Raw genomic sequence first — 27,578 nt, 5'->3', positions numbered from 1 at the left:
TTTCGTCCCTCTTTGACAATGTGTTGAGAGAGGAAGTGTGCATTTTCGCGACTTCAATACTGGTATAGTAAATGGTGAGCAGTTAGTCGCCTATGAAATCAAAAACCCAGTAGCCAGGAAACTGTTTTTCAGTACAAGAATAAGAATATGTGGTATGATTGCCAATTGATTATATCAATTACCATATGGAAAAAAAATTATTATTTAAATGCCCAAAATAGGCTCAAAGCCATGGCCGACAGTGCAAGGACTGTATAGCCAAGCAAGGTCATTTAAAATTTTTTGATTCATGTATCAATTATTATTTTTTGAATGATGGAGGTGCAATATGTGGCTTAATTGTAATTACTGGTCTATTTTCTTTTACATAGGAGTGTGCACACAAAATTAAATGAATGTGTTGGCCTCATAGTAATTTCTGAAATACAAATCAACAATATAACAATGAATTTAATACATTTAATACATAGAGGCAAGTGCCTGAGAGAGTGTAACTGGTTCAGAATTGCCACCCACTAACTTCTGCAACATGAGCTGTAGTTCCAGTTTGTTCCTCTCCAAGTCCATATGCACTTTCTGCTTCTCTTGGATTTCTAGTTTACCTTGCAGTGCACGATACTGCATGTCGTGAATATCCTGCACTGTTACCTTTTTCAAAGGTGTTCTCACTGTCCTACAAATAATAAAAACATAATGAATTCTGTAAAAGATCGATTAATTTTACATCTCTTTTTATTGATCGATTCAACGTCATAGTTCCATCGAATAACCAGTCAGAATATGTCACGTTTTCCGGCTTGAAATATGTGAATAGGTGGGGGGAAACTGTCAGAAAAATATATGAAAATGTAAAAAAAGAAAACTTGAAGTATTGACCAAATAATCTAGCGGAACCTGTTTCCACAACACATTTTCAAAGAGTTCTTGTATACATCCCCATAGTACGGTAGAAAAATATTTTTTTTTAAATCTAAAATTTCGGGAAAATATTCATTCTACTTATGAACTAAAAATCGTTTTTGTTGAAGGTGGCTTACGGTGACCTTCAGTTGTTAATTTCTGGTCTCTTGTGGGGAGCTGTCTCATTGGCAATTATACCACATCTTCTTTTTTTACATTTACAACTTACTTCTGCTTATCTGTCCTATCTGTTTGTTCTGGAATATGTGGAACGACTGTTTGTGTCAGGATGGGGTCATATCCTGAAAGCAGAGAAGGACTTGGTGGACTGGAGGGGGGTGGACTGTCCCTTATCAGAGATGCTGCAGATTCATACAAATCCTGGCTGGCATCTTCTTCCGGCAAAGTGGCATTGATAGATGGTTGATCTGTAATAAATGAGAACAAAATTATTCGTTGATACTGTGTTTGGGTATATTTTATTAATTCTAAAAGGGGGGGGGGGCAATTGAAAAGGCATACTATCATCATTCAATTAAATTCAGATACAATTACTTTAAATTTCAAGATAAAAATATTGCACAAGACTAATTAAGACCCTATTTCAACCCTTTTCAGATTATCAAGGGTCTCAGCTATAAACTAATATGTGTTCCTGTCTAGGTTCAGTCTGCAACAACAAATTGATCAACTTTATTCCGGATTTATGACAACCAGTGCGTATCTGTTTTAATATTATAAATCATGACTGGTTTTCGGTCGAAATTAGCTATTGCGGTTCCCTTTAATCAATCAACAGATACCAGTTTAAAGACGACTTGGCGGGCACCTGCAGCCACTTGTGAACTAATGTTGAAAATAATACTTTAAAACTGTTATCAGTTTAAGCAAATGCAATCTTTCAATAGTATATCAAGTGGAAAACCTTCAAACCAACAAGAAACACGTTGGCAATCATTTAATGATCGAAAAATATTGGTTAAAATAAATTGTTATCAGTCACGTGATATCAGTTGGGAATTCCCCTACTTGTTGTGACGGCGGAGCAGACGAATCTTTTACCAAAATTTAAGAAAGGAAACTATGTATCCCGGTATTAAAAAGGATACAAATATTTGTGTTAATTTCATTGAAAATTAACAATAACAATAAAAAGAACCTTCAAAACAAAATTTAGTCAAAAAATGTTTGTTTTTATATGATAAATAAAAACATGTTAAGTGAAACTGATCAAGTTACTTTTTACAAAGTTCAATAAGAAGGGTAGAGCCTTGAGAAGTTCTAATTAAGGGGAAAACACATTTGGGGATTTATTTCAAAGTGTTAAAAAATATTTACTTACTTGTCTGGAATGATTCAGTTTCAAGTCCACCCTGAATCCCCCTGAAGCTGGTGGTGTCCTTCATAAGATCGATAACTTTTCCTACTGCAGAGCTAGGTTGTTTTGGAGCTGGTCCTCCCCCAGTTTTGAACAACTCACTCCTGTGAGTTGTGTACACAGCCTTGGCCACTCTTGTGGTATTCCTCCACTTGTTCCTAACTTCTGTGGCTGTACGGATGGCAACTCCAAGAGAATTAACTTTTATGGCTATGTCATCCCATACCTTCTTCTTCAACTGGTTGGTCACTGTATTAGTAAGTTTTCCATTAATTACACCAGAGTGTTTCTCTACTAGTTGCTGGATCAGGTCTTCCTCTGCCACAGTGAAGTTGGTCTTCTTCAGTCTTTTAAGTTTACTTGGGTTTTGTTCAGTAGATTCAGCCATTGTTGTACAGACAGGATGCTCCAGAACAATGCATGATGGGTTGGTTTTATTTAATCACTTGATTAATCAGTTGATTAAATTTTAACGCATTGATTAATCAGTTGATTAAATTTTAATTCATTGATTATTTAATCGACACGTTAAATATTGTTGAACAACAGAAAATAAACGACTCGTTATGTAACGACTGGTTAAAAGATTTAATGACTCGTTAAATTTAATCAATCGTTAAAATAACGACAAGTTGAACAACAGACCCCTGGTGATCGTGTTCTCGAGATTAATCGGAAATCATCTTTATCCTTTAAGCATCTGCCCTTGGTAACTCCTGCATATGAACACCAATACTATTTGTTCAGATGAATCAGCCACAAGAAAGGACTTGACTCAAAAACTATATATGATGCTGCTTCTGGTGCATGGTCAATAAACACAAAACATAATGGTTTACGTGACTGCATATCTTATTCACTCAATTCATATTTCATGGGTTTTTTTTAAATTCTATTCTTGTGTATTGTCTATTGCAATTGTTTGATATAAAAATGTATATACTGACTGAGCCTATGATGGATCCCCTATTTGAAATACAATTAATCTATCTAAATATATTTATCTATCCCTGATGTTTTTTAATGCTCTTTTCTCTATTTTTGCTTAACTCATCTGGCTGCTGGTATCTATGATGAGCTTTTTTTTTTATATTTGACAGGAAATTGATCACAAACTGAAACTTACTGACATTTTTGTTTTTTAATAATAGTCTGAAAAACTAACTTCAACGTTAAGTTGGATGCCAAGTGAATATCTCGGCGGAAAATACATCTTGACAAAAAAGTTAAGTTGCACATATCTATAAATATATCAAATCCTTGATACAGTTGAGCGGTATTATTTTTTTCTTAATCCGTCTAGTCCAGTCACGAGATGTTGAACTCGCTATATTTTTTGCCCTCTGAAAATGACATTTTTATGTTTGAAAAGGGACGAGAAGATGTTAACATTTTAACATCAAAGACCAGAGAGTCACGTTTCATTATTGACACAAAGATTTTATCAATGACACCAAACAATGTCGAGTAATGATATTCGATCGACGGAGTTGATCGCCAGTAAAGTTACAAACCAATGGTACCACTTATTAAAAAATCCGGTCCGATTGGATGAGAAGACCAAGACATTGTATCGATATCCCATCAACATGACGATATAAAAACAACTATCATTGCATTCTTGTTCATACTGATGTGTTTTTGTCTGTAAAACCATGAAAGAACTGTATTGACAATAAAGAACTTTAATGTTAAAACAATATGCATCCAGTTTGCGGTGAAAATATAAAACTTAAATGTATTATCCTTCTTCTTCTGTGTATTAGCCCCCTTTAAGTAGGAGCACCTCCGAATGGAGTATATACCCTTAATGTCTTATTAAAATTTGTAAACACATTAAAAATATGTACAGCACATGCATATAAAAGAAAGAAAGTTGTTGGTTTTTTTTTTACATGGCATATATACAGGGACTTGGGTGTTTTTTTAAACTATCTTATCTCATGTTTAAGTTAAAAATCTGTTATTATTGCTTTATATAAGTTTAGAATAAAAGCAAACCATTTATTGTTAAACGATAAAATTAAGTAAAATATGATCAAATGCGCTAAAAACTGGTAAAATACATTGTAAATAGTTATCAAAGGTACCAGGACTATAATTTGATACGCCAGACGCGCGTCTCGTCTACATAAGACTCATATTAAGTAGCAATTTCATACTAATGTAAAATACCTAATGGATTTGGTGATTTAAAACAATAAAAGATAATTTATTTATTTTTTAAATAAGGTGGTTTGGGATGTTAACTGTGAAGATATTTCCTTTAACATATATATGTCTTATATTCACTTTATTCTAATATTGCAGTAATTATAAAATAAAATAAAATAATTTGGCATCAGTAGTGATTTTTAAATGAGATTAAAATAGATTTTAAAATATATGTACTTAATATTGTTTCTTTTCTTTGTTTGTACATTATGTACATTTATATATTTTTTGCATTACATACTTTATTTATCATATTTCAGACTCGGTGCTGGGCTTAATGTCTATATGTATCATATTAAGGCACTATATTCTGTTGACTGAATTTCCTCATATTGTCCTGATCCATGAATACTGTTTATTATGGAATTATTCATATACATATCATTCTGTCTATTCTTATTCATTCTTTTTTTCCAGAATTTTCAATCTGTCCATATGTAGCTGAAAGATCAAGTTTCTTGTTTTGTTCTCAATCATGTTCACTAATTTATTAGAGTTGTTGAGTACTTCTTTATATTTTGTACAGTCTACTATTAACTGAGAGATTGCTGCCTTGTTTTTAAAGACATTGTTCCAATTTTCTGCAGTAATCTCATAGGTGATGATTTCTCTTATTTCTGAGAAGTACTTTTCTCTTGTTGTGCTTAGTATTGGACAAGTTGTTAGGAAATGTGTCACATCCTCATTACCACTGTAACAAAGTTGACAAGTTGCTTCCACATTGTAATGTGTGAATTTGTGTTTATCCACTTGCAGTATATATGTCCCAGTCATTACTCTTGTTTTTATGATTGCCTTTCGTAGTTCGAATCGTGGGAGTTGTTTAATATTCCAGATATGATGTGGTTTGTTTGGTTCTAGATTGCTTGTATTAAGGAATGCTAGGCTTGATTTGTTTTCTGCATCAGCTAAGATCTTTCCATTCCAAAATTTATCCACTTTTGTCTTGATAGAATTTTTCCAATGTTCTTTCTTTGGTATGTTATTTTGTAATTGGGTGATGCTTGGTAGCCCATACATTTCTAGTATATTCCTTATTCTTGTAAAAAAGCTCTTATTGTTGTCAACATTTGTAGTTACTTGTCTGGTTAGTATTTGATGTATTTTATCATTTCCACAGTTTAACAGATATAAAAGGAGAGATAGACATCTTTTGTGTATTTCTGCCTCTATCGGTAAGGCTCCTTTTAAAAGTAAGACTGCTGCGTTAGATGTTCTTTCTGGTAGGGATTGTATATGCCTGAGATTTTTCCTGTGGAATTTTTCAAGTTGCTCAATATTAGCCTTTGTCATGGGTAATACTTCCAGTCCATATATAAGCCTTGGTACAACATATGTTTTATAGATACTGTATGATGTTGGAGGATCTAAACCATTTGTTCCATGGACTCCTGACCCCATTAGAGCATATTTCGTCCTTCTCGCAATTTGTATTCTTTCTTGTATATTGACTTGGCATTCATTCTTTTCAGCTCTTATAATACCTAAATGTACATCTGATTCTGCTATATTTATTTCATTTCCACCTAGATTCCACTTAAAGTTGCTTTTTGTCTTTGAGCAATCAATAATTTGTGTTTTCATTGGATGTATGGTATAATGATGTTCATTGGCATATCTGCTGAGGACATTTAACATTATCTGAAGCTCATTTTCATTGTTAGAGATAAATGCTATGTCATCAGCACATGTTGGAGTGCCTGCATATATATTTCCTAGGTGATATCCAAGAGCATTTTCTTCTAATTCCACAAGTAAGTCCTGGACAAAAACTTTGTAAAGATGAGTGGACAGTATTCCTCCTTGTCTTACACCTTGTTTGATGTTGAATGGGGTACTGATACCGTCTAGCCATTTCACTTTTGATGTCAAGTCATTATAGAGTTCTGTAAGTATCTTCCAATATACTGGATGTATATCCTGATCTATCATCTTGTCCATAAGAATGTAATGCTGAACTACATCAAATGCAGATTTCACGTCCAAAATATTAATAAAGAAATTTTCGGATCCTTTTTTTTCCTCATACCTGGCTTCTGATATAATTAGACTTGCCATTATTGGTGATAAACCTTTCGTGAAGCCAAACTGGAGGTCTGTTTTAGATTCTAAATTCAGCTTGGTTAGGAATGAGCACTCAAATGTTTTTCCTGTAACTGGTGTAACTGTTATGCCTCTATAATTTCCTAATTCAGTGGAGTCTTTATCTTTTTTGATCACTGGAGTGAGTATACCAGATTTGAATGAGGTTGGAACTTTCCTATATAATAAGATGTTGTTAAATATTGATTTGAAAGCTGGTGTTATAGTTTCTTTTGCATTTTTTAGATGTTCTGCTGTGAGTCCGTATTCATCCGGACTCTTTTTGGTGTTAAGACAATCTATCGCTTTCTCTATTTCTGATTCTGAAAACAATTCTGGGATATCTGTACATTCCTGTAGGGCCTCTTGTATGCAGCTTTGTCTAACTTTGCATAAATTCAGATAGTTACAGTCGTACTGTTCTTCTTTTGGTATGCTTAGGTCTTCATAGTACTGTGCAAAACCTTTTCTTTGCTCTTCTGGTAGGAACATGTATTCACCATTTATTTTGAGGCAATTTGTTGTTGTACGGTTGTTATTTCTACCTCTGTTTATTAGCCTGTAAAATAGCTGTGTGTTGGGATTGTCTATTATTTGCTGATAAAGTTTTTGTCTGTCCACTGCTTACTCTGCTCTAAGTTTGCTTCTTAACTTCTTTTTTTCCTTCTTTAACTCAATTGCTAAGACATGATCTTTTGTTTTTCCAACACTCTGCCATTTCTTGTATATTTCTCTACATGCATTTAAAATTATTAGCACTTCAGGCGAGGCTTTCCATTTTTGACCCTTTGTTTGCAACAATTTAGTTGGAATTGTTTTTTTCCCTGCTTTAGTCATTGCTTCCACTAACATGTCTAACTGTATGTTTACATCCTTTTCGGTCTCTATGGAGGTTATACTGTTTTGAATGATACTATTATAACCCTCCTTGTTAATTTGTTCCCATTGCATTTTGTACTTTGCTTTCTTGTTCTGTTGGCTTGATTTTCTGATTTTTGTCATTTGAGAGGCTATTTCCATTTTAACAATTGTGTGTGCCGAGGTGTTTGCACAAGATTTTTCTTCTATTTTATAGTCCATTACCAAATTTTCATCTTGAACCAGAATGTAATCGATTTGGGATGAGGAGTTGCCTGCATGATGGAAGAATGTGTGAGTGTTTACTAATTCTACTCCAGTTGTCAGGTTCATGTTCTTGGTAAAATTCCTAAGCATTTTGTCATGTTTGTTAGTTCTTGAAGTTTGTAGTGTTCCATTTAAATCTCCAGCTAATACAATTCTGTGCGTATTTTCGTATTTTTGTATTATATCGAATATAATGTCCAAACATTCTGTATATTCTGAAAGAGAGTCAGAATTATGTGTTGGCATATATGCATTGACCAGGCAGATATCCTTAGTTGCTGTTATAAGAATTGCTATTATCCTTTCGTTTCCGTCCTTCAGTTTCTTGATTCTACTTGACCACTGAGAGGGCCACAGAACAGATACCCCTCCTCTTCCTTTTGGCAATTTAAAACTATCCAATGGGTCGTTTGTATCGTAGCACCTTGTATGATCATCCAACCAAAACTCTTTTGATCTTTTATTTATTATCCATTTTTAACCCAAATTTTCCGTTTTGTAATTTGTACTTTAAGCAAGTCAGATACATATATCACGATGGTATATTTGACGATTCGTTGGCCGGGTCACCGGACACATTTTTAAAACTAAATACCCCAATGATGATTGTGGCCAAGTTTAGTTTAATTTGGCCCAGTAGTTTCAGAGAAGAAGATTTTTGTAAAAGTTAACGACGACGGACGACGACGATGACGGACGCCGGACTCCAAGTGATGAGAAAGCTCACTTGGCCCTCTGGGCCAGGTGAGCTTAAAAGGCATATATAATACTAAATTGAACGTCAAATATACTATCGTGATATATGTATCTGACTTGCTAAAAGTACAAATTACAAAAAGGAAAATTTGGGTTAAAAATGGATAATAAATAAAAGATCAAAAGAGTTTTGGTTGGATAATACATTTAAGTTTTATATTTTCACCGCAAACTGGATGCATATTGTTTTAACATTAAAGTTTTTTATTGTCAATACAGTTCTTTCATGATTTTACAGACAAAAACACATCAGTATGAATAAGAATGCAATGATAGTTCTTGTTATTTCGTCATGTTAAATGGGATATCGATACAATGTCTTGGTCTTCTCATCCAATCGGACCAGATTTTTTGATAATTGGTACCATTGGTTTGTAACTTTACTGGCGATCAACTCCGTCAATCGAATATCATTTAGACTTCTTTATATTTTTCGTTTGGACTTGTATCATATTTTCCCTCCGGTTTATATGATCCGTTATTCCTAAGACTCTTAAAATTCAAGAGTCTATCTAAAAATGAGGGTAAATTCTATATGGCCTTCCAAATACCGTTTCGGTCCTAACATCACTGAAGAGACATTTATTGTCGAAATCCGGATCTGGTGTACTAAAAAAATATTGACACCGTATGTTTGTGGCATAACATCGTGGCAACAAGTTTATTTAAACGAGTCTGAATTGAAAACTACGTTCAACAGCACAAACAACATTTTCCAAAACACCAAAAAAGTGAAAAAGTATATTTAAACAAAACGCATTTGACTAACAGGTCGAACGACTGATGTTCTATAACCCTGCTGACTGCCATTGGCGATTGCCAAATAAAATTGATCACAAGATGTAACAAAATGGATCTTAATATAAATTTAATACTAAACAGAAGTACCCTCATTTTAAGATAAACTCTTGAATTTTAAAGGTCAATATAGGATATATATATCAGACAACTGTTTGCTGTACCACAGCAGAAATGTCAATGAAAGTATGGAAAATTGTGAAAAAATAAGAAAGAAATTTATAAATATTATTACAGCTTTTAAATTTTATCATATTTTTACAGTTTCCTTTGGTTACCAGAAGTATATTTTCCATTTTTTCATTAACATTTCTGCTGTCTGAAGTTTTGCCATAGATATATCTAAAGTCCTGGCAAAGGATTTATTTTCCAGGATGGTTTTCTCATAACATCTGGTATTTTTTTTATGTTTTTGGTTTTATCTGTATCATAGAGTAGTTCTATACAGAAGTCTATATCAGATCTTTTTTTTGGAACATTTGCCACAACTGAAGTAACAAATAATTCAAAAAACAATATGCAAAGTTGACTTATAATAGGATGTATTGCCTTTTTAAAGGTTTAAATGATATGTTTGTGAGTGACTTGGTCCAGTTTATACACAAATATATATCTTACATGATTGGTTACAGTAAAAGAGGGACACCGGTGTGCTTCTTTCGGAATGATTGCTTCAACATAGTAATGAGAAAGAACGACAAGCGTCGATACAGCTTCTGTTGTGTACGTAAATCTTCACGAATTCATAGAACAAGCGTGTCAACCAACGGACCAGCCAAACTCTTTCCGTATCTTTGATCAACAGTTGCCAAAAAAATTGGCATCGGATAATGTGAATCGCCGATTTTTTTTCGTTGTGCATTTTCCATTATAAATTGTAAATTGTCTTTTAATAACGTGTCTAATTATTCCATGTTTTGGGTGTTCTGTTATTGCTTTGGGCCGACGATGACGTCAACGGTTTGTATAAAGAAAGTATTGACATTTCATAAAACAAGAATTTTTGACAGTTTTGTTTGAACTTATAAAGACACTTAGGTTTCAACTTTATCAGGAAAAGTTGGCTTTAGATGAATTTGGCCATTTATTTTAGTTATTTTTGACATGTAGTTCTTCAACGGTTTCGGTACTTAGACATCTTCGAATTTCAAATATTTGGCTTTGAGCGTTCTTGATGAAGGTAAATCCAGAAAAGCGCTCCGGACGAAAGAAATTATTAAACGTGTTTTTTTTAAACGGAACCACCAATACAATACAGATGCATTATTTTGACATACATACATAATATAACTACCAAACCACACTTGTGTAGTGGTAGTACAGATATAAAGAATATATTTAATTTTAGTCAGTCACATCTGCAAATATACTTACAGCAACTGCGATACTTAAATCATATCTTTCAATTTCATTTAATCCCGAAAATGATATTTTATGAGGAACTGTTGTACAACATGAAAAAAGAAATAACAATTACCCTTCTTGCCAATTTCAGTAGGAATTTCACAAAAATGTGAAATTACCTTGTTGTTAAAAACATTTGTTGACGGAAATATTCGATATGTTTTGATTTGATATATATTTAAGATACAAAAATGCATGAAAAATGCTGAAATGTCTCACCTTCTTTAGTAACCATTGACATTTTGTTGATGGTCCTGAATACAAAGCCTTACTTCAACTATCACATCAATTTAACATGATCTATGAAAATGAGGACAAGGTCAGAAAACCCAACTGGAAATATATGTTCACCTTACAATCATTCCATAAACCAACTTTTTCTAAATCTTTTGCAAATCGAAGGCCAAGGTCAAATAAACGCTGCTAGACAGACATTTACAGCTTAAAATTATTACATATTTAATATATTGTTGACCTTTTGCATATAGTATCTAAGAGACACACTTAACCATGAAAACATAAGATTGACCAATGAATCCTGAACATAAGGTCATAGTCAGATCAAAATTTCAAGACAGACATATACACATTACAACCATTCCATATACCAATTAATGTTGACCTATTGCAAATAGTGTAAGAAAAACAAACAATTAACGTTGAGCAATGAACCGTAAAAATGAGGTTAAGGTAAAAAAAAAAGCATACCAGACTGACATGTACATTATAAAATATAAATTGTTTAAAAGGTTTCAGAGTTTACCATTACATTATAGTCCTGGTACCTTTGATAACTATTACCATATTACATGTACATCGTTTGATACATTGCACCAACCAACATGTAATAAAATAAACCGATTGATCTTGATGTCTGTCTCAATGACGTCTCCTACTGACACAACATATCCTATAAAAAATCCTGTGATTGATTATGCTGTCTGTCTCAATAACGTCAGACAACATATAACATAGTTCTCCGATTAATTATGATATATGTCTTAATGACACGAAGTAACACATACTATAATCCTCTGATTGATTATGCTGTTTGTCTCAACGACACCAGACAATATGTTTTATATAATGCCCCCATTGATTACTAAGACTGTCTCAATGACACCAGACAATCCATCGATTGGTTGACATGTGTATCTCAATGACACCATACAATATGCAATAAAATCCACCAATTGATTATGCTGTCTGTTTCAATGACACCAGACGTCAAATAATATAATAGTCCGATTTATTAAGATGTCTGTCCCACTGACACCAGGCTACATAAAATATAATCCACCGTTTGATTATGCTCTCTGTCTCAATAACACGAAAATATGTCATATAATTCCTGGATCAACTAAAATGTCCGTCTAAATGACACCAGACAATATGTAATAAAAACCAACTATGAATAAACATGTTTGTCCCAATGACACCAGACAACATATAATATAATCCCCCAAATTTGTTTTGCTGTCTGTCTCAATGACACCAGAAAACATACATATATTTTACCGATTGATTAGCATGGATGTCTCAATGACGTCAGGCAACATGCAATACAATCCTCGGACTGATTAACATATATGTCTCAATGACACCAGACAATGTGTAATTAAATACACATTTTGGGGAAGACGTTACTAGGTATAATACTCTTGTCATTTTTCAACAATAAATGATTTGTAAGCTTATAACATACTTCGATTGATGATCATGTATGTTTTAATGACGTCAGACAACCTGTAATAGAACAATGAGCTTTGAAAACAACTGATAGAGGGCACCACTACTGTTTGTACATTCTAATGACAAAATGTTATACAGAACCACGAAAAAAACAAACTGAAATAATGCTGTTTAAAGTAAATAATTAAAATGCATGCAAACGAATGGCGATACAATTCATTGAACACATGCAATTACTCGATTCAACTCCCTTGTTTTATTTGCATGTAACATATGTTAATAGCTTTATTTTCATATTAACTCTGAATATTCTAACTATTACCCCTTAGTATACAAATTATTACCCCTTAATATACTTAATATAACCCCTTACTAAATTAAATGTTATCCCATAATACACAGAATATTTACTACACTCATAATAACATGTATTGAAAAGTAAAATATATAAGGTTAAAATCAGCTTATGTAGAGAATATAACATGTCTACTTAAAACCTATGGATGATGTCAAGTGTAAATCATTATATTTACAAAAGAGGGACGAAAGACACAAGAGGGACAGTGAAACTCATAAATCGAAAATAAACTGACAACGCCATGGCTAAAATTGAAAAAAGACAAACAGACAAACAATAGTACACATGACGCAACATAGAAAACTAACGAATAAGCAACACGAACCCCACCAAAAACTAGGGGTGATCTCAGGTGCTCCGGAAGTGTAAGCAAATCCTGCTCCACATGTGGCACCCGTCGTGTTGCTTATGTTATAACAAATAAGGTAAATAGTCTAATTCGCTAAGTCACCAATGAAAGGGAAGGGAATTGTAGTTACGACGTAAGGAACATATCCGATATCATTTGTGAAACGGTTTTTCCATAACGGTCAACCAACTCGTGATGGCGTCCGTAAAATTTACGAAGGGATGATTTCAACTTCACAATTTGGAAATCTTGGTTTAATAGCTTCGTTGTGAGCAGCAACCCTCTATCAAGAAAATCATGATAGGAAATGCAAGCACGGAAATATCATATCAATTGGGAGATATATACCCCGTGTGATGTGCTGCTTGAATGGTGCTACTTAGAAAAGGAAACATCACAATTGGAAAGCTGAAATCATGTTTTTTGTCGTAAAGTTTTGTTTTCAACCGACCGTCATTGTCAATTTCTAGATGTAAGTCAAGATATGAGGCCGACTTTGGTCCGTGCATATCTGCGTCCAATCGTTTTTTGTTTTGAAATATAAAAAACACAAAACACAAAACGAAAGTGTTTTCATTTTTCCTTTTTGATTTCATAAAATCCAAAATGAAAAACAAAAGTGTTTTCATTTTTCGTTTTTGATTTCTTAAAAACCAAAACGAAAAACGAAAGTGTTTTCATTTTTCGTTTTTGATTTCTTAAAAACCAAAATGAAAAACAAAAGTGTTTTCGTTTTTCGTTTTTGATTTCACAAACAAAAAACGAAAAACAAAAGTATTTTCATTTTTCAATTTTGATTTCTCAAAAACTAAAATCGAAAAATGAAAGTGTTTTCATTTTTCATTTTTGATTTCACAAAAACAAAAAAACGAAAGTGTATTTATGTTATCTTTCCAACACAGTTTAATTGTCATTCAAAAAATGACAATGTTGTCATTTGTCATTCATTTAAAGGTCGTTAAAGTATACATGCAAAGCGGTTGTCAGATCAATACTACTTTAATCGAAGATAATGTCGACGGATGCAAAAGTCTTTATCAATCTAAACAATAAGGGTGCGTGATCTTTACTTTTAAGTTTGGAGAGGTTAATCTAAGATGATAATATTGTAGCGTAACTAGCCTCTTTTACAAATAAAGTAAACTATATATTGTTGGCGAGGGAAGGGCTCAAGGACTCCAGAAGAACTGGAAAAAATGATACAAAATCTTTCAAACCCTTTCTTAATCTAAAGCGCAAGTTTTAATTTATCTATTTTATTATGTTCTGGTCTCGGTGCAAAATATATAGATACAGTGTAAGACTTTTAGTATTTACATGTATGAATAATATCAAAAGACATATGTAGGATGATGAAAAAAATAATGTAATCCACAAAGTCAAGTGTGTGGCTATTGTTAGTTTAAACATATTTATTAATAGTGGATTGGAAATTTTCTCACCGGAACGATGATCGAACCAGGAACTTAGGTTTTTTGTATAGTCCGAAGCACTAACCTATGTTACTTTTGTATAGTGAGGATCAATGGTCTAGTTCCTCGTTGAAGACCCTCCAGCTCCTTTCAAGATGAAGAACAGACATAAAAGCCCTGTTTATTAATAATTTGTATTTTTTCTATATATTGTGTGCGATTTTGTCCCGTGTATATTTACTCCACATCTCTTTATTTTCTATTTCGGACCTGGACACGGCTCAGTGCTAGTTTAGACCTCCAATGTTAAAGGTCATATGTTTTTTTTTTAATTATTTGATGCCGTGGGATTGGGATTTTTAGCTTTAATGTAAACCATGTCAGGTTTTTAACTTGTATTTACAGCAAAGATAGCCAGTTTTGTGTTCTGTAATATACTGTAACAGTATAATTTTACTTGTCCGGTCGCATCGGAACTTCTCAAAACATCTTCCGAACAATATCTGGAAGTTCTTTAGTCTTCGTAGATCTATTCCAACTTGAAGTTTTTTTGAGTCTACGACAAGCAGAATAGGATATTTTATATCATTAAATATTGAAAATATAGTCATGAAGATCGATTACTTCATTGACGTTCCGTTAACGTAGCCGCAGAACAAAAACGCGAGAGCTACTTTTGAATATTTCTACAATTTTAAGTACTTTTCCACTCACAAACACAATAATATTTTCAACATTTATTAAAATATTTATTTTTTTACACTTTTTAACGTTTATGTTGTTTTAAAATATCAATTTGACTTGAATTTGGGATCCCGCTAACATGTTTAACCCCGCCACATTCAAAATGTATATGCCTGTCCCAAGTCAGGAGCCTGTAATTCAGTGGTTGTCGTTTGTTTATGTGTAACCTTTGTGTTTTTCGTTCAATTTTTGTGCATAAATTAGGCCGTTAGTTTTCTTGTTTGAATTGTTTTACATTTTCATATCTGACTATGCGGTATGGGCTTTGCTCATTGTTGAAGGCCGTACGATGACCTATAGTTGATAATTTATGTGTTATGTTGGTCTCTTGTGGAGTTGTCTCATTGACAATCATACCACATCTTCTTTTTTATATTTATATGAGTATATTAAATAAACATGTATATACCAAGCTAAGTCAGTTTATATCTTATTTTTCGTCTGACTATACAAAAGGCGAGGAGAGCTACTTTGATAGATCAGGTTGACTGATAAGCTGTATATATAAAGTAATGGGACAATGCATGGCATGAAGACATCACCAAATCACCGTATACAATACTCAAAAAGATATCCAGAGCTTACCATATAGTCATCAACTACCCACCAACAGGCCGTGAGCTTTGGTTGGCTCTTACTTCAAATCAAAGAGCACAGCAAAATGTCAAAATATTCTATTCAAACTGGGTGACCTGGGAGAAAAACATTGAAATTTTCCAAAGAAACACACACACCCCTCAACTTTTAATAAGGAGATTTTGTATTAATGCAAATGAGTCAACTATCCAACAAAGCTAAATGTAGTGGATGTAAGCAATTATATATAGGCAACCATATAATCTTCATCAATGAGAAAAAAAACATACGGTATTGTATTCTTAACAGCATAAGAACAAACTATTCAAATCAGTGGAAAAGGGCTTAACGTTTGAGATCGATACAAAACAGAAGAAAAAAAAGGTCTAACAAAAACACATACCGAATGTGGCAGGGTATTTTACCTCGTTTTCAAACAATCAAAGTACTGAAGTACTAAACATCGAATGACTGGAAGTTCTTTTGGATTGTCACAAGCACTTGTCTCAGAAAAAAAAATCACATCTCTATACTTGAAAGTGAAGTTAATGTACAGATATATTTTTTTTGAAACTCAGTACACATATTCTATATCATATGATCTTTTTAATTTCAATGCCAAATATAGAGTTCTGACCCTCAATTCCACGGTCCACTAGACATGGAAAATGATAGTGCGAGTGGGGCATTTATGTGGTATGGACACATTCTTATTCAAATCCTTTATTAATGAAATCAGTAAATTTACTACAGATAACACTACATTTGTAAATTAGACGAACTAATCTAATCAAAATGTATATCTCTGATTTCGTAATACTTATGTGTACGAGAAAATTAATATATATATTAATTTTAATAAGATTGTTGAACGAACGCGTTCAATCTTAGGATGTTATTCTTGTCAATTTTTTCCGACCGAGCAGAGCGAGTCGAAAACAATTAAATAGACGTCTTTCAAGCCAAAGTTAATATGTTTGCTATACACACATATGATTTAACTTGGTTATCAATTGTTAATTAAAAATTATGGCAAGCCGTTCTCGTCAAAACTATGTTTAAACCATTTTTCGAAAAATTTACACGCTGAGAATTACAACAAATCACACTGAGATTTAAAAACTTCAAAACGCACATTGAGAATTGAGAATTACACACTGAGAATTGAAAATTACACACTGAGAATTAAAAATTACACACTGAGATTTCATAAAGACGCACTGAGATTACAAAAATGAAAAACGCACACTAAAAATTGAAAATTACACACTGAGATTTGAAAATTACACACTGAGAATTGAAAATTACACACTGAGATTTCAAAAAGACACACTGAGAATAAATAAACTGAAAACACACACTGAGAATTTGAAATTTGAAATTTGAAATTACACACTGAAAATTTAAAATTACACACTGAGAATTTAAAATTACAAACTGAGAATTTAAAATTACACACTGACTTTTTATGTGCACATATCTAATTAGCATACTTAATCTGAATCTATTACAAGCTTAAAACAACAAGGGGACAAAACTCGTTAGTCCTTCGATTTGGTTCCAAATTATTAATAAAAAACCTTTAGAAATACAAGAACAAGAAAAATACCTACTTACTCTTATTACAAAATATAACCAAATGGTGAAAAACTTTACTAAAATTATAAGAAAACATTGGAACAATCTGCAAAAGAATGCAGTGAAATTTTTACTCAAGTGTCTATTATAGCATATAAACGTAATCAGGGAAACAGTTGGAATACTTTGAAAAGGGACTCATGTTTAATTACTGGTAGTAATGATCTGAATTATAGGCAACAAACTTATGAATATGAGCGATGTTAAGTCTTGAAATTTATTACGAATGTTGGTTGAAGGAATAGCATTTCATTATAATGACAAGAGTTCTTGAGATCAAGATATAAATCTGTTGAATTATACACGATGTGTATATAAACACGTTTACAATCATCTTATGCGTAATAATATTTTAACGAAAAATCAATCAGCCTTTACACGGGGGGATTCAGCGGTTAATCAATTAATTAACATTTCAAATGATTTTGGGAAGGCTTTAGATAGCGGTAATAGTATTCTGTGATATAAGTAAAGCGTTTGATCGAGTCTGGCATAAGGGACTGCTATTTAAACTTCAACAAGCGGGTATATCAGGTTCTTTACTAAGGTGGTTTGAAAACTATCTTACGAATAGAGTCCAGCGGGTGGTTATTAACGGTTCATGTTCCGAATGGTTACCTGTAAATGCAGGCGTCCCACAAGGGTCCATTCTAGGCCCTCTCCTTTTTTTTGATATTTATGTATGATATTGTAGAAGACATTCAAGCTCAAATTAATCTATTCGCAGATGACACTTCATTATATATTATGGTTGACAATCCAACAGAAACAGCTACAATTTTAAATGACGATCTAGATAAGATTTATAATTGGTCAAAAAAATGGCTTGTTAATTTTAATGCCCAAAAAACTAAAAGTATGATAATTTCAAAAAAAGTAAATAGACCCTTTCATCCTCCATTAAATATGAATACCCAAGAGCTACAAACAGTTAGTAAACACAAACATCTAGGTGTCTTTTTTTCTAACAAAGGATCCTGGAACGACCATATTGAATATATAGTTTCTAAATCTTACAAAAGAATAAATATAATGAGAAAAATGAAAAATGTTCTTGATAGATTTTCACTTGAAAAAGTTTACATATCATTTGTTCGCCCAATTCTTGAATATGCCGATGTCGTTTGGGACTCCCAAAATCAGAATTTGATTGCTAAACTTGAAAATATTCAGCTTGACGCAGCGCGTATCGTCACGGGGGGTACTAGACTTACTAGTATAAATAATTTATATGTTGAAACTCGATGGGAAAAATTATCTGAAAGACGACGCAATCATAGACTAATTCATTATCACAAAATTTTGAATAATAAAACTCCAGTGTATTTGAGAGACTTATTGCCTGATTCAGTAGGAAGTAGGCATGATCATAATAAAAGACAAAGAAATAATATTACCCAAGTCAACACACGATCCCGTTTATATTCTGAATATTTCATCCTTGCAACAACAAAACTATGGAACACTCTTAACTTAAACATAAGAAAATGTGAATCTCTGTCATTATTCAAAAAACAAATTAGTACCCAAAATAGTAAGGTCCCAACGTATTATTATATAGGACATCGTCTTGGTCAAATTCTTCATGCTCGCTTAAGAATAGATTCAAGTTCTTTGAATTCTCACCTTGTCGTTCGTAATTTAGTAGACTCTCCAAATTGTCGTTGTGGTGATGTAGAAACAAATACTCACTTTCTGTTATCTTGTCCTATATACACTAATTTAAGACATGAACTATAAGTTTCTATTTCAGTTCTTCCTGTCCAAGTAAACACAGAAACTTTGCTTTTTGGATCAACGGTACTCTCAGATGAGCAAAATAGTATTTTATTCAGTTTGGTGCAAAAATATATTATCAAAAGTAAACGTTTTAACCCTTGATGTTAATGCCTGATCACTCAATAGGAACCCAAGCATTTCACACTGTATACATTACAATAATTCACGTTTATTAATTATTTTTATTTTATTTTTCTCATGAATCTTTTTTTTCTTCCATTTTCATCTTTTTCATATTCATATATTTATTACAGAGCATGCCAGCATTTATATTTATGTATTGTTCAATAAGTGTATAATGTCTGTAAAGGGAGACAGATTTGTAAAAGCAAATTGCTTGTTTCTGAATCCTTAAAATTATTTCATTGTATAATATGTTTAATGTTGATTTATCTGAATAAATATTGTTTAAACTAATCTGTTGAATTATTCATCTCATGAATATTCATTAGTAATTTGCATATTAATCTCAGTGCGTATTTTTGAAATCTCAGTGTGTAATTAACAATTCTCAGTGTGTGTTTTTTATTTTTTTAAATCTCAGTGTGTAATTTCGATTTCTCAATGTGTTATTTTAGGTTTTTAATTCTCAGTGTGTATTTTTTTTTCGAAAAAAAGGGTTTAAACATAGTTTTGACGAGAACGGCTTGCCATAAAAAATACAGTCCTAGATAATAAAAAATCATGAAATATTTGGTCTAGTAATAAAAAAAATCACACAAAAAACAGTAGTTGTCGTTTGTTGATTTCGTTTTCGCTTCTCGTTTTTTAGCTCACCTGGCCCGAAGTGTTAAGTGAGCTTTTCTTATATCTTGGCGTCCGTCGTCCGTCGTCGTAACTTTTACAAAAATCTTCTCATCTGAAACTACTGAGCCAAATTCAACCAAACTTAGCCACCATCATCATAGGGATATCTAGTATAACAAATGTGTCCGGTGACCTTGCCAACTAACCAAGATGGTCGCCACGGATAAAAATAGAACAAAGGAGTAAAATGAAGATTTTGGCTTATATCTCAGAAATCAAAGCATAAAGAGCAAATCTGACATGGGGTAACATTGTTTATTAGGTCATTATCTATCTGCCCTGAAATTTTCATATGAATCAGACAACCTGTTGTTATGTTGCTGCCCCTGAATTGGTAATATTAAGAAAATTTTGTAGCTTTTGGTTATTTTCTTGAATATTATTATAGATAGAGATAAACTGTAAACATCAATAATGTACAGCAAAGTAAGACCTACAAATAAGTCAACATGACGAAAATGGTCAATTGACCCCTTAAGGAGTAATTGACCTTTATATAATAGTAATTTTTTAAAAAAATTCATAAATATGTACATTTTTACAAAATATTTTCCACTGAAACTACTAGGCTAAGTTCATTATAGATAGAGATAATTGTAAGCATCAACAATGTTCTGTAGAGTAAGATCTACGAACACATCACCATCACCAAAAACACATAGACCAAGGTGAGCGACACAGGCTCTTTAGAGCCTCTAGTTATATATAGAGTTTAGACTTTTGGTTTTCCCGTTTAAATGGTTTTACACTAGTCATTTTGGAGGATCCTTATAACTTGCTATTCGGTGTGAGCCAAGGATTCGTGTTGAAGAGGGTACTTTAACCTATAATAGTTTCCTTCTACACACTGTGACTTGGATGGAGAGTTGTCTCCTTGGCACTCATACCATGCACATTTTCTTATATCTATATAGTAGACTCTGATCTTTGTTAGTTTTTTATGTTTTTTTTTGTCTAAGTTAAGTGTGACGTCCATTTTCACATTACTAGTGTATATTTTTATTTAGAGACCAGCTGAAGCCCGCCTCTGGTTGCGGGATTTTCTCGTTGTGTTGAAGACTCATTGGTGGCCTTCGGCTGTGCTCTTTGGTTAGGCTGACTGCTGTTTTTTTGACACATTTTTTATTTCCATTCTCAATTTTATTGATTGATTAATTAATTGATTGATTGATTGATTGATTGATTGATTGATTCATGCATTCATTGATCATTTTACTACAAGCCAAACTTTGTATTGTAGTGTTAATTTCACCAATGAAACTCGTTATTAATAAAATTGAGAATGGAAATAGGGAATGTGCCAAAGAGACAACAACCCGACCATAGAAAAAAACAACAGCAGAAGGTCACCAACAGGTCTTCAATGTAGCGAGAAATTCCCGCACCCGGAGGCGTCCTTCAACTGGCCCCTAAACAAATATATACTAGTTCAGTGATAATGAACGCCATACTAATTTCCAAATTGTACACAAGAAACTAAAATTAAAATAATACAAGACTAACAAAGGCCAGAGGCTCCTGACTTGGGACAGGCGCAAAAATGCGGCGGGGTTAAACATGTTTGTGAGATCTCAACCCTCCCCCTATACCTCTAGCCAATGTAGAAAAGTAAACGCATAACAATACGCACATTAAAATTCAGTTCAAGAGAAGTCCGAGTCTGATGTCAGAAGATGTAACCAAAGAAAAAAAACAAAATGACAATAATACATAAATAACAACAGACTACTAGCAGTTAACTGACATGCCAGCTCCAGACTTCAATTAAACTGACTGAAAGATGATGGTTTCATCATATGAACATCAGGCACAATCCTTCCCGTTAGGGGTTTAGTATCATACCATCATAACATATATGAGAAGAACATAACCCGTGTCATGCCAACAACTGTTTTTTTTAATAAATGTGTTTAGTTCCGATGCAAAGACCCTATAAGTGAATCAATATCAACGCCAAAATATGCAATCGTTAATGACCTGACAACAGTATCGTAACTATATCCCTTCTTAATAAGTCTATTCAAAGGTTTTGTAAGTTTTTGAGGTGAATACTGACACCTTTGTGCTTTATAAAGAATATTTCCATAAAAAATTGGATGTGAAATACCTGAACGTATAAGAAGTCTGCATGTTGAGCTATATTTACGAATGATTTCCTTATACCGATGATAAAATTTAGTAAATGTTTTGACTTGTTTGTGATATCGAAAACCCTGGTGTAATAATTTTTCAGTTATACATAAATTTCTCTCGTTAAAATCTAAAACATTGTTACATACACGAGCGAATCGTACAAGTTGAGATATATAAACACCGGAAGATGGTGACAAGGGAACGTCACCATCTACAAATGGATAATTAACGATAGGAAATGAAAAATCATCTCTTTTATCATAAATTTTAGTATTCAGCTTTCCGTTAGTGATATAGATATCAAGATCGAGGAAAGGGCAGTGGTCATTGTTAGTATTAGCTTAAGTTAAAGTAAGTTCAACAGCATAAGTTTCTTTAATATACATACTGAAGTCGTCATTATTGAGAGCCAAAATATCATCCAAATATCTAAAAGTATTGTTAAATTTGTTTATCAGATGGGTCTTTGCTTATTTTTGTCATAAATTGTAACTCATAGCAATACAAAAACAGGTCCGCAATACGTGGTGCACAGTTAGTCCCCATTGGAATTCCGATAATCTGACGATATACGGAATCCCCAAAGCGAACAAAAATGTTATCTAGTAAAAATTCAAGGGCATATATAGTATCCAAGCATGTCCAATTGACATAGTTTTTGTTTTGTTTATTGCTACTAAAAAATGACCTAAAAGAGTTTGAACATATATATTCACATTCTGACTTTTTAAATGCCCATTTAATTAGGTGTGTGAATTTTTTCTTAATGAGAATGTGAGGAAATATAGTATACAGGGTAGAAAAATCAAAACTTTGAACAGATTTAAAATCACCAATATAAGCATGCAATTTATCAAGTACTTCCAACGAGTTCTTGACACTCCAAAAGTAATTAATTCCACTATTTTCGAAGGCCTTATTTGAACAATTTATTAGGTTTTTAATTGTACCAAGTGTGCTGGTAAGAAGAATAGACAATTTAGTAGTGGAACAATGGCTTGAAGACGAAATAAATCTATATTTGTAAGGTGTTTTGTGTAGCTTCGGAAGCCAGTACATAGTTGGGACTTTCATTGTATTTGGCTCTGCTTGTAAAGCGGTAGCTAAAAGTTTATGTTTGTTACAGATGTCGTTTTCTGAAAATGGAGTCAGTTGGAATGTTGGTGAATTGGTGATTTCTTGTTTTAGAACCTCAATGTAAATAATGTTTGTCTTAATATTAAATTATTTTGTAAACTCTAAAATTACCGTCTGATTATAATAAGACACGCAAGAATAAAAAAAAATATTTGGCCTTCAATATCTTAACCTTTTTTTAATGTGAGTAACTTCATTGTTCACTTAGATTTCGATTTTGATATTGTTTTTGCAAGTTTCCATAATAGATAATTGTTCTGCATAAAACCCTATGGGAAAGCACATTAACTATATTTCCCAAACGTTTATTGGAACCTAATTATTTGGCAAGGTGTTGCAACCTGTAATGTAAAAAAGTTACAGCCGATTGCACTGAGTGTGTAGGCAAATGTAGCATATCCTTGGTTAGCTTGCTTGTATTATTAGGTTAGGTAAACTACCCTCCTTTAAGAGTAGACTAGTTCGACAAATAACCAATCAATCTGTCTGTAGGACTAGGCTGCTTCTACAGGAGGGTGGTATACCTTACCTAGTTACTTCATAGTTCAGATAACAAACAAGCGATCCAAAGATATTACCTTTGTCTACACACTCAATGTAATCGGCTGTAATGAAAATGCGGAGTTTGTGAGACCAGGCTCAAGCAACCAGTCGGTAGCAGTCAGTTTTCAAATATATAAAAACAAATATTGCATAAGACTCAAACGTACTTAAATTTTTTATTAATATATAACCACTATATCATCAGTTTTTAAAATATAATTAAGCAGTCAAAGACACTTTCCAATGAATTTAAAATTTTATTTCTGGTTTATTTAAGAATTGAATGCTTTTTTTTTGTTACTTCATTGAGGTGTAAAGCGATGACCGAAATACATTTTGTATGAAAAGCGGAAGCGCTTCATTCTGTGATATAGATACAATGGATAAGCGTTGATTCTTGAAAAAGAAACCATGAGCCCGGAGGGCGAATGGTTTGTTTTTCATGAATCAACGCTTATCCATTGTATCTATAACTTAAACTATTGTGTTAATGTCTTTTAAAAATTAACGCCTATTCTTAATTAGAAGGTATTGTAAGTGAGTTTAAATAACCTTGTTATCGTGTCAAACGATTGATTACAATAAAATGAATATCACAATTCAGGGATTCGAACCTAAAAATACAAGTCTGTACCTTAAACTCATTTATCTTATCCATGAAACCTCGTGGCTACCAATTCATACTATTCATTTGCCTATTATGTATATATAAATGTAGAAGCCCTGTGTGTCTGTTGTACCGATGTATATCATATATTCATTTATATATATAAAATAGACATTTAAATTGTAACCGATTGTTAGCCCAGAGGTTTCGTCGATATATTGATGTCAGTAACACGTATTAGAATTCATGGACGGGTTCGATTCCCAGTGAAGGCATTTAGAAATGACAAAAATTAAAGGTAAGTTTTTAAAACAATTCCATTAGTGAACAGAAATCAGTGAATTAGTCATTTCAAACTTAATGAAATTAGGTACACAAAGGAACCAAAAAATCTAATATGGTGAGCCCATTTCAGCGACAGATTTAGGAAGCGTTGATTCTAGAAAAAGAATCCACGGTAAATGAATAGGCTGACGTCACCACAATGGTTTAAGTATTGGAGAATTGATAAGAAGTAGTGGATTCGAAAACGATAATCAACTCGCGACTGGAGAATTGATAAGAAGTAGTGGATTCGTAAACGATAATCAACGAGCGACTTTAGTCGCGAGTTGATTATCGTTTTCGAATCCACTACTTCTTATCAATTCTCTAACTTAACCCATTTCTAGTAAAACGACTATATGTTGCATGATCTGACAATGAATTAACGAAATTTCATGCAATTAATTTCGTTATTTGTCTTTTTTACTCTCTAATAGCTGGAAATGGTTAGATCCACACGGTTCACATTTATATTTAACTTAATATAAGTTTAATTTAACTTAAATCGGTTGTTATCTACCCTTATTAATTCCAGATTGTATACTTGTAAATAATTATTTCATTCAATGTTTAATCATTACAATTTTTTTATATTGATTAGATTTTAGTATTCATAATTCATTTAAAAAGACATATAATTGTTTTACGGATTTTTTGGTAATCTTGTTTGGAAAGTTGAAATAAAGTAGTTACCAACATTTGAAAACCTTGAATATTTACATTTAAAGTATTTAGCAAGCAAAAGAGCATGTCTGTAGTGTTAATATAATTCAAATTTCTGTTTTTTTAAAGATTGGATTTACAACATATATACAAACGGATTAAGATTATTTAAAATCTGAACGAAGTATACATGCCACAATAAAACCACCTCACAAGACTCCAGTTGATGACAAAATAAACACAATGATTGGTCTCATTTGAACAATAATATATAAATACTGTGTAAACTGGTTCGCTTTCATTATATATGTTTAGATTATTTCAACGTTATTACATTTGGCATCCATCTTCAATCAGTAAATAAACTAGTAATTTTTGTGGTACGCATTCTGAAACCCAAGCAGAATTGCTGATGCTAGAAATGTACAATATATAAGTATGTCAATTTTAAAGTGTAGCATGTAATTTGTTCATAGCCGTGATCGTCTAGTCGTTCGCACAGAAACACACCAACAGAATCAAGTTCAAGCCTAGAACCGGGAATATTTTTTTTTCATGTTACTGTTTTTCTCTACCAAAATATTTTTTTTTAATCTGAGAAGTATCTATATAAATTTCATTTTTCATAACAAGTTGACAATTTTGTTTCTGGTTTTAGAGTAAAAAAGGTAGTTTTACAGTTGTAGCTTATCACAATTTCTTCACATTAGAGACAGTTAAATGTTGATGTATCTTTGGACCATTTATAATCAAACAAACAAAAAGTGAAGGTATGATAGCATTATAATAATAATTCCAAAAGTAAGAATTTGTAATGATGAAAAGGGGAAGGCCTTGTACGTTAAAAGTGATAAGTGTAATGTGCATATGTACATGGATTTTTATTTTATAAAGGAACTGTACTAATAAGTCATTTTTACAATTCCTTGATTGTATGGTAATATTTATTCTATTATATTTCAAAACGAAAGAAATACAGTTAATTGACATGCATTGACAAATATACGCTTTAAAGTGATATTAAAATATTCTTTTATATAAGCGCTCGTGGTCTAGTGGAATCATGCATGGACTATAGACTTTACTGACGAAAATGCGCGCGGGTTCCAACCTTTCCATTCTCACTCGTTTTTGAGAGGATTACATTTCGTAAGTTAAAAGCTTAAAGTTATGACATAAGTTATCTTAAGTTAACATTGTAGTCAGTGGATTCTTAAAAAATAATCCACTGTCAAAACAATAGACTGACGTCAGAGAAATGGGTTAAGAAAATGTACGCACGGTCAACGCTTTTACAACCCTATGAAGTTACAAAAAGAAGCATTCAATATTTATAATTACATGTTTTAGCTAGGATCATGAAAACACGATTTTTATCAAGTTTTTATTAAATTCACCTTTGCACTTTATTGTGGGACCTCGTGTCATCATGAATAATGATTTTCGTTGTGTAATGTAACATGAGATGTGCAGTTAGCCAATCAGAATAACGAATTATAATGAAACATACATCTTATGTTATTATTAGTTATATAAAGCCAAAATCAATCGCTTTCGATATATTACACAGCGTACTGCCCGCTTTACATTTTAAATAGTCAACACTTGGAGTGTTTATAGAATCGTAAATAATTATGATTTTTTTAATGATGGCAAAATTGCACTATTGGGTGAAATAGCTTTCCTTATTATCGGCATCCTGTCAAATAGTTCATGAAAAGTAATGATAATTCTGCATTAAAAGAAAAGACAGTTGCACTCGTGCTTTAACTTTTTTTTGCCACACAAAACTGTTTTTACAAAACATTCTACCTCTGAACTAGTGGATTTCGCTTAAATATGAATGGACAAAAGGTTTGTTTTTTGTATTCAAAGTATGTTGGGCAAGTAAATTATTTATAAGCTTAAAAAAGATTGATCCGTGCTATAAATTAACTTGTAATTTTGATCAAGTAGGCCCTAGATCTCTAGCTTACGTTCTCACCTACAGCAGATAAATGTATTGCCGCAGAATTTTTTTATTAATTGTCTGGTAAGGGTTTTTTTAGGGTATACGACCTCAACTTTAGACCTACTTTAGAAAAAAAAGTAAGCAGAACAACACCCTGGATTTTTCTACTGTAGACCCCAGCTACCCAGCTTCCCTTTGCACCTAGTGA

At 32.5% G+C, this 27,578-nt stretch overlaps 2 protein-coding genes across 2 annotated transcripts in view; one reads left to right on the top strand and one right to left on the bottom strand.

Annotated features, from left to right (window-relative positions):
* Nucleotides 1-27,578, top strand: part of LOC139483478 (uncharacterized) — a 766,788-nt gene that overhangs the window by 110,245 nt on the left and 628,965 nt on the right. The gene's annotated exons all lie outside the window — the stretch shown is intronic.
* On the bottom strand, nucleotides 460-2,925 carry LOC139482549 (myb/SANT-like DNA-binding domain-containing protein 4). Its single transcript, XM_071266461.1, has 3 exons — nucleotides 2,243-2,925; nucleotides 1,130-1,328; nucleotides 460-673 (listed from the first exon to the last, which is right to left on the bottom strand). Exons 1-3 carry the CDS (start codon nucleotides 2,664-2,666, stop codon nucleotides 460-462), a joined length of 837 nt encoding a protein of 278 aa, XP_071122562.1. The 5' UTR covers nucleotides 2,667-2,925.

The sequence above is a fragment of the Mytilus edulis genome, chromosome 7, assembly GCF_963676685.1.
Source record: "Mytilus edulis chromosome 7, xbMytEdul2.2, whole genome shotgun sequence".
Classification (NCBI taxonomy): Eukaryota; Metazoa; Mollusca; class Bivalvia; order Mytilida; family Mytilidae; genus Mytilus; species Mytilus edulis.
Note: the sequence above shows the minus strand (reverse complement) of the source record. Positions and strands in the feature narration are given on the sequence as shown.

Excerpts from the sequence above, each read along its gene's own strand:
- LOC139482549 (XM_071266461.1), bottom strand. The coding sequence starts at position 2,666 with ATGGCTGAATCTACTGAACAAAACCCAAGTAAACTTAAAAGACTGAAG. Across the intron at positions 1,329-2,242 it reads AACTGAATCATTCCAGACAA|ATCAACCATCTATCAATGCC; the intron begins GTAAGTAAATAT and ends CATTTATTACAG. Across the intron at positions 674-1,129 it reads GATAGGACAGATAAGCAGAA|GACAGTGAGAACACCTTTGA; the intron begins GTAAGTTGTAAA and ends TATTATTTGTAG.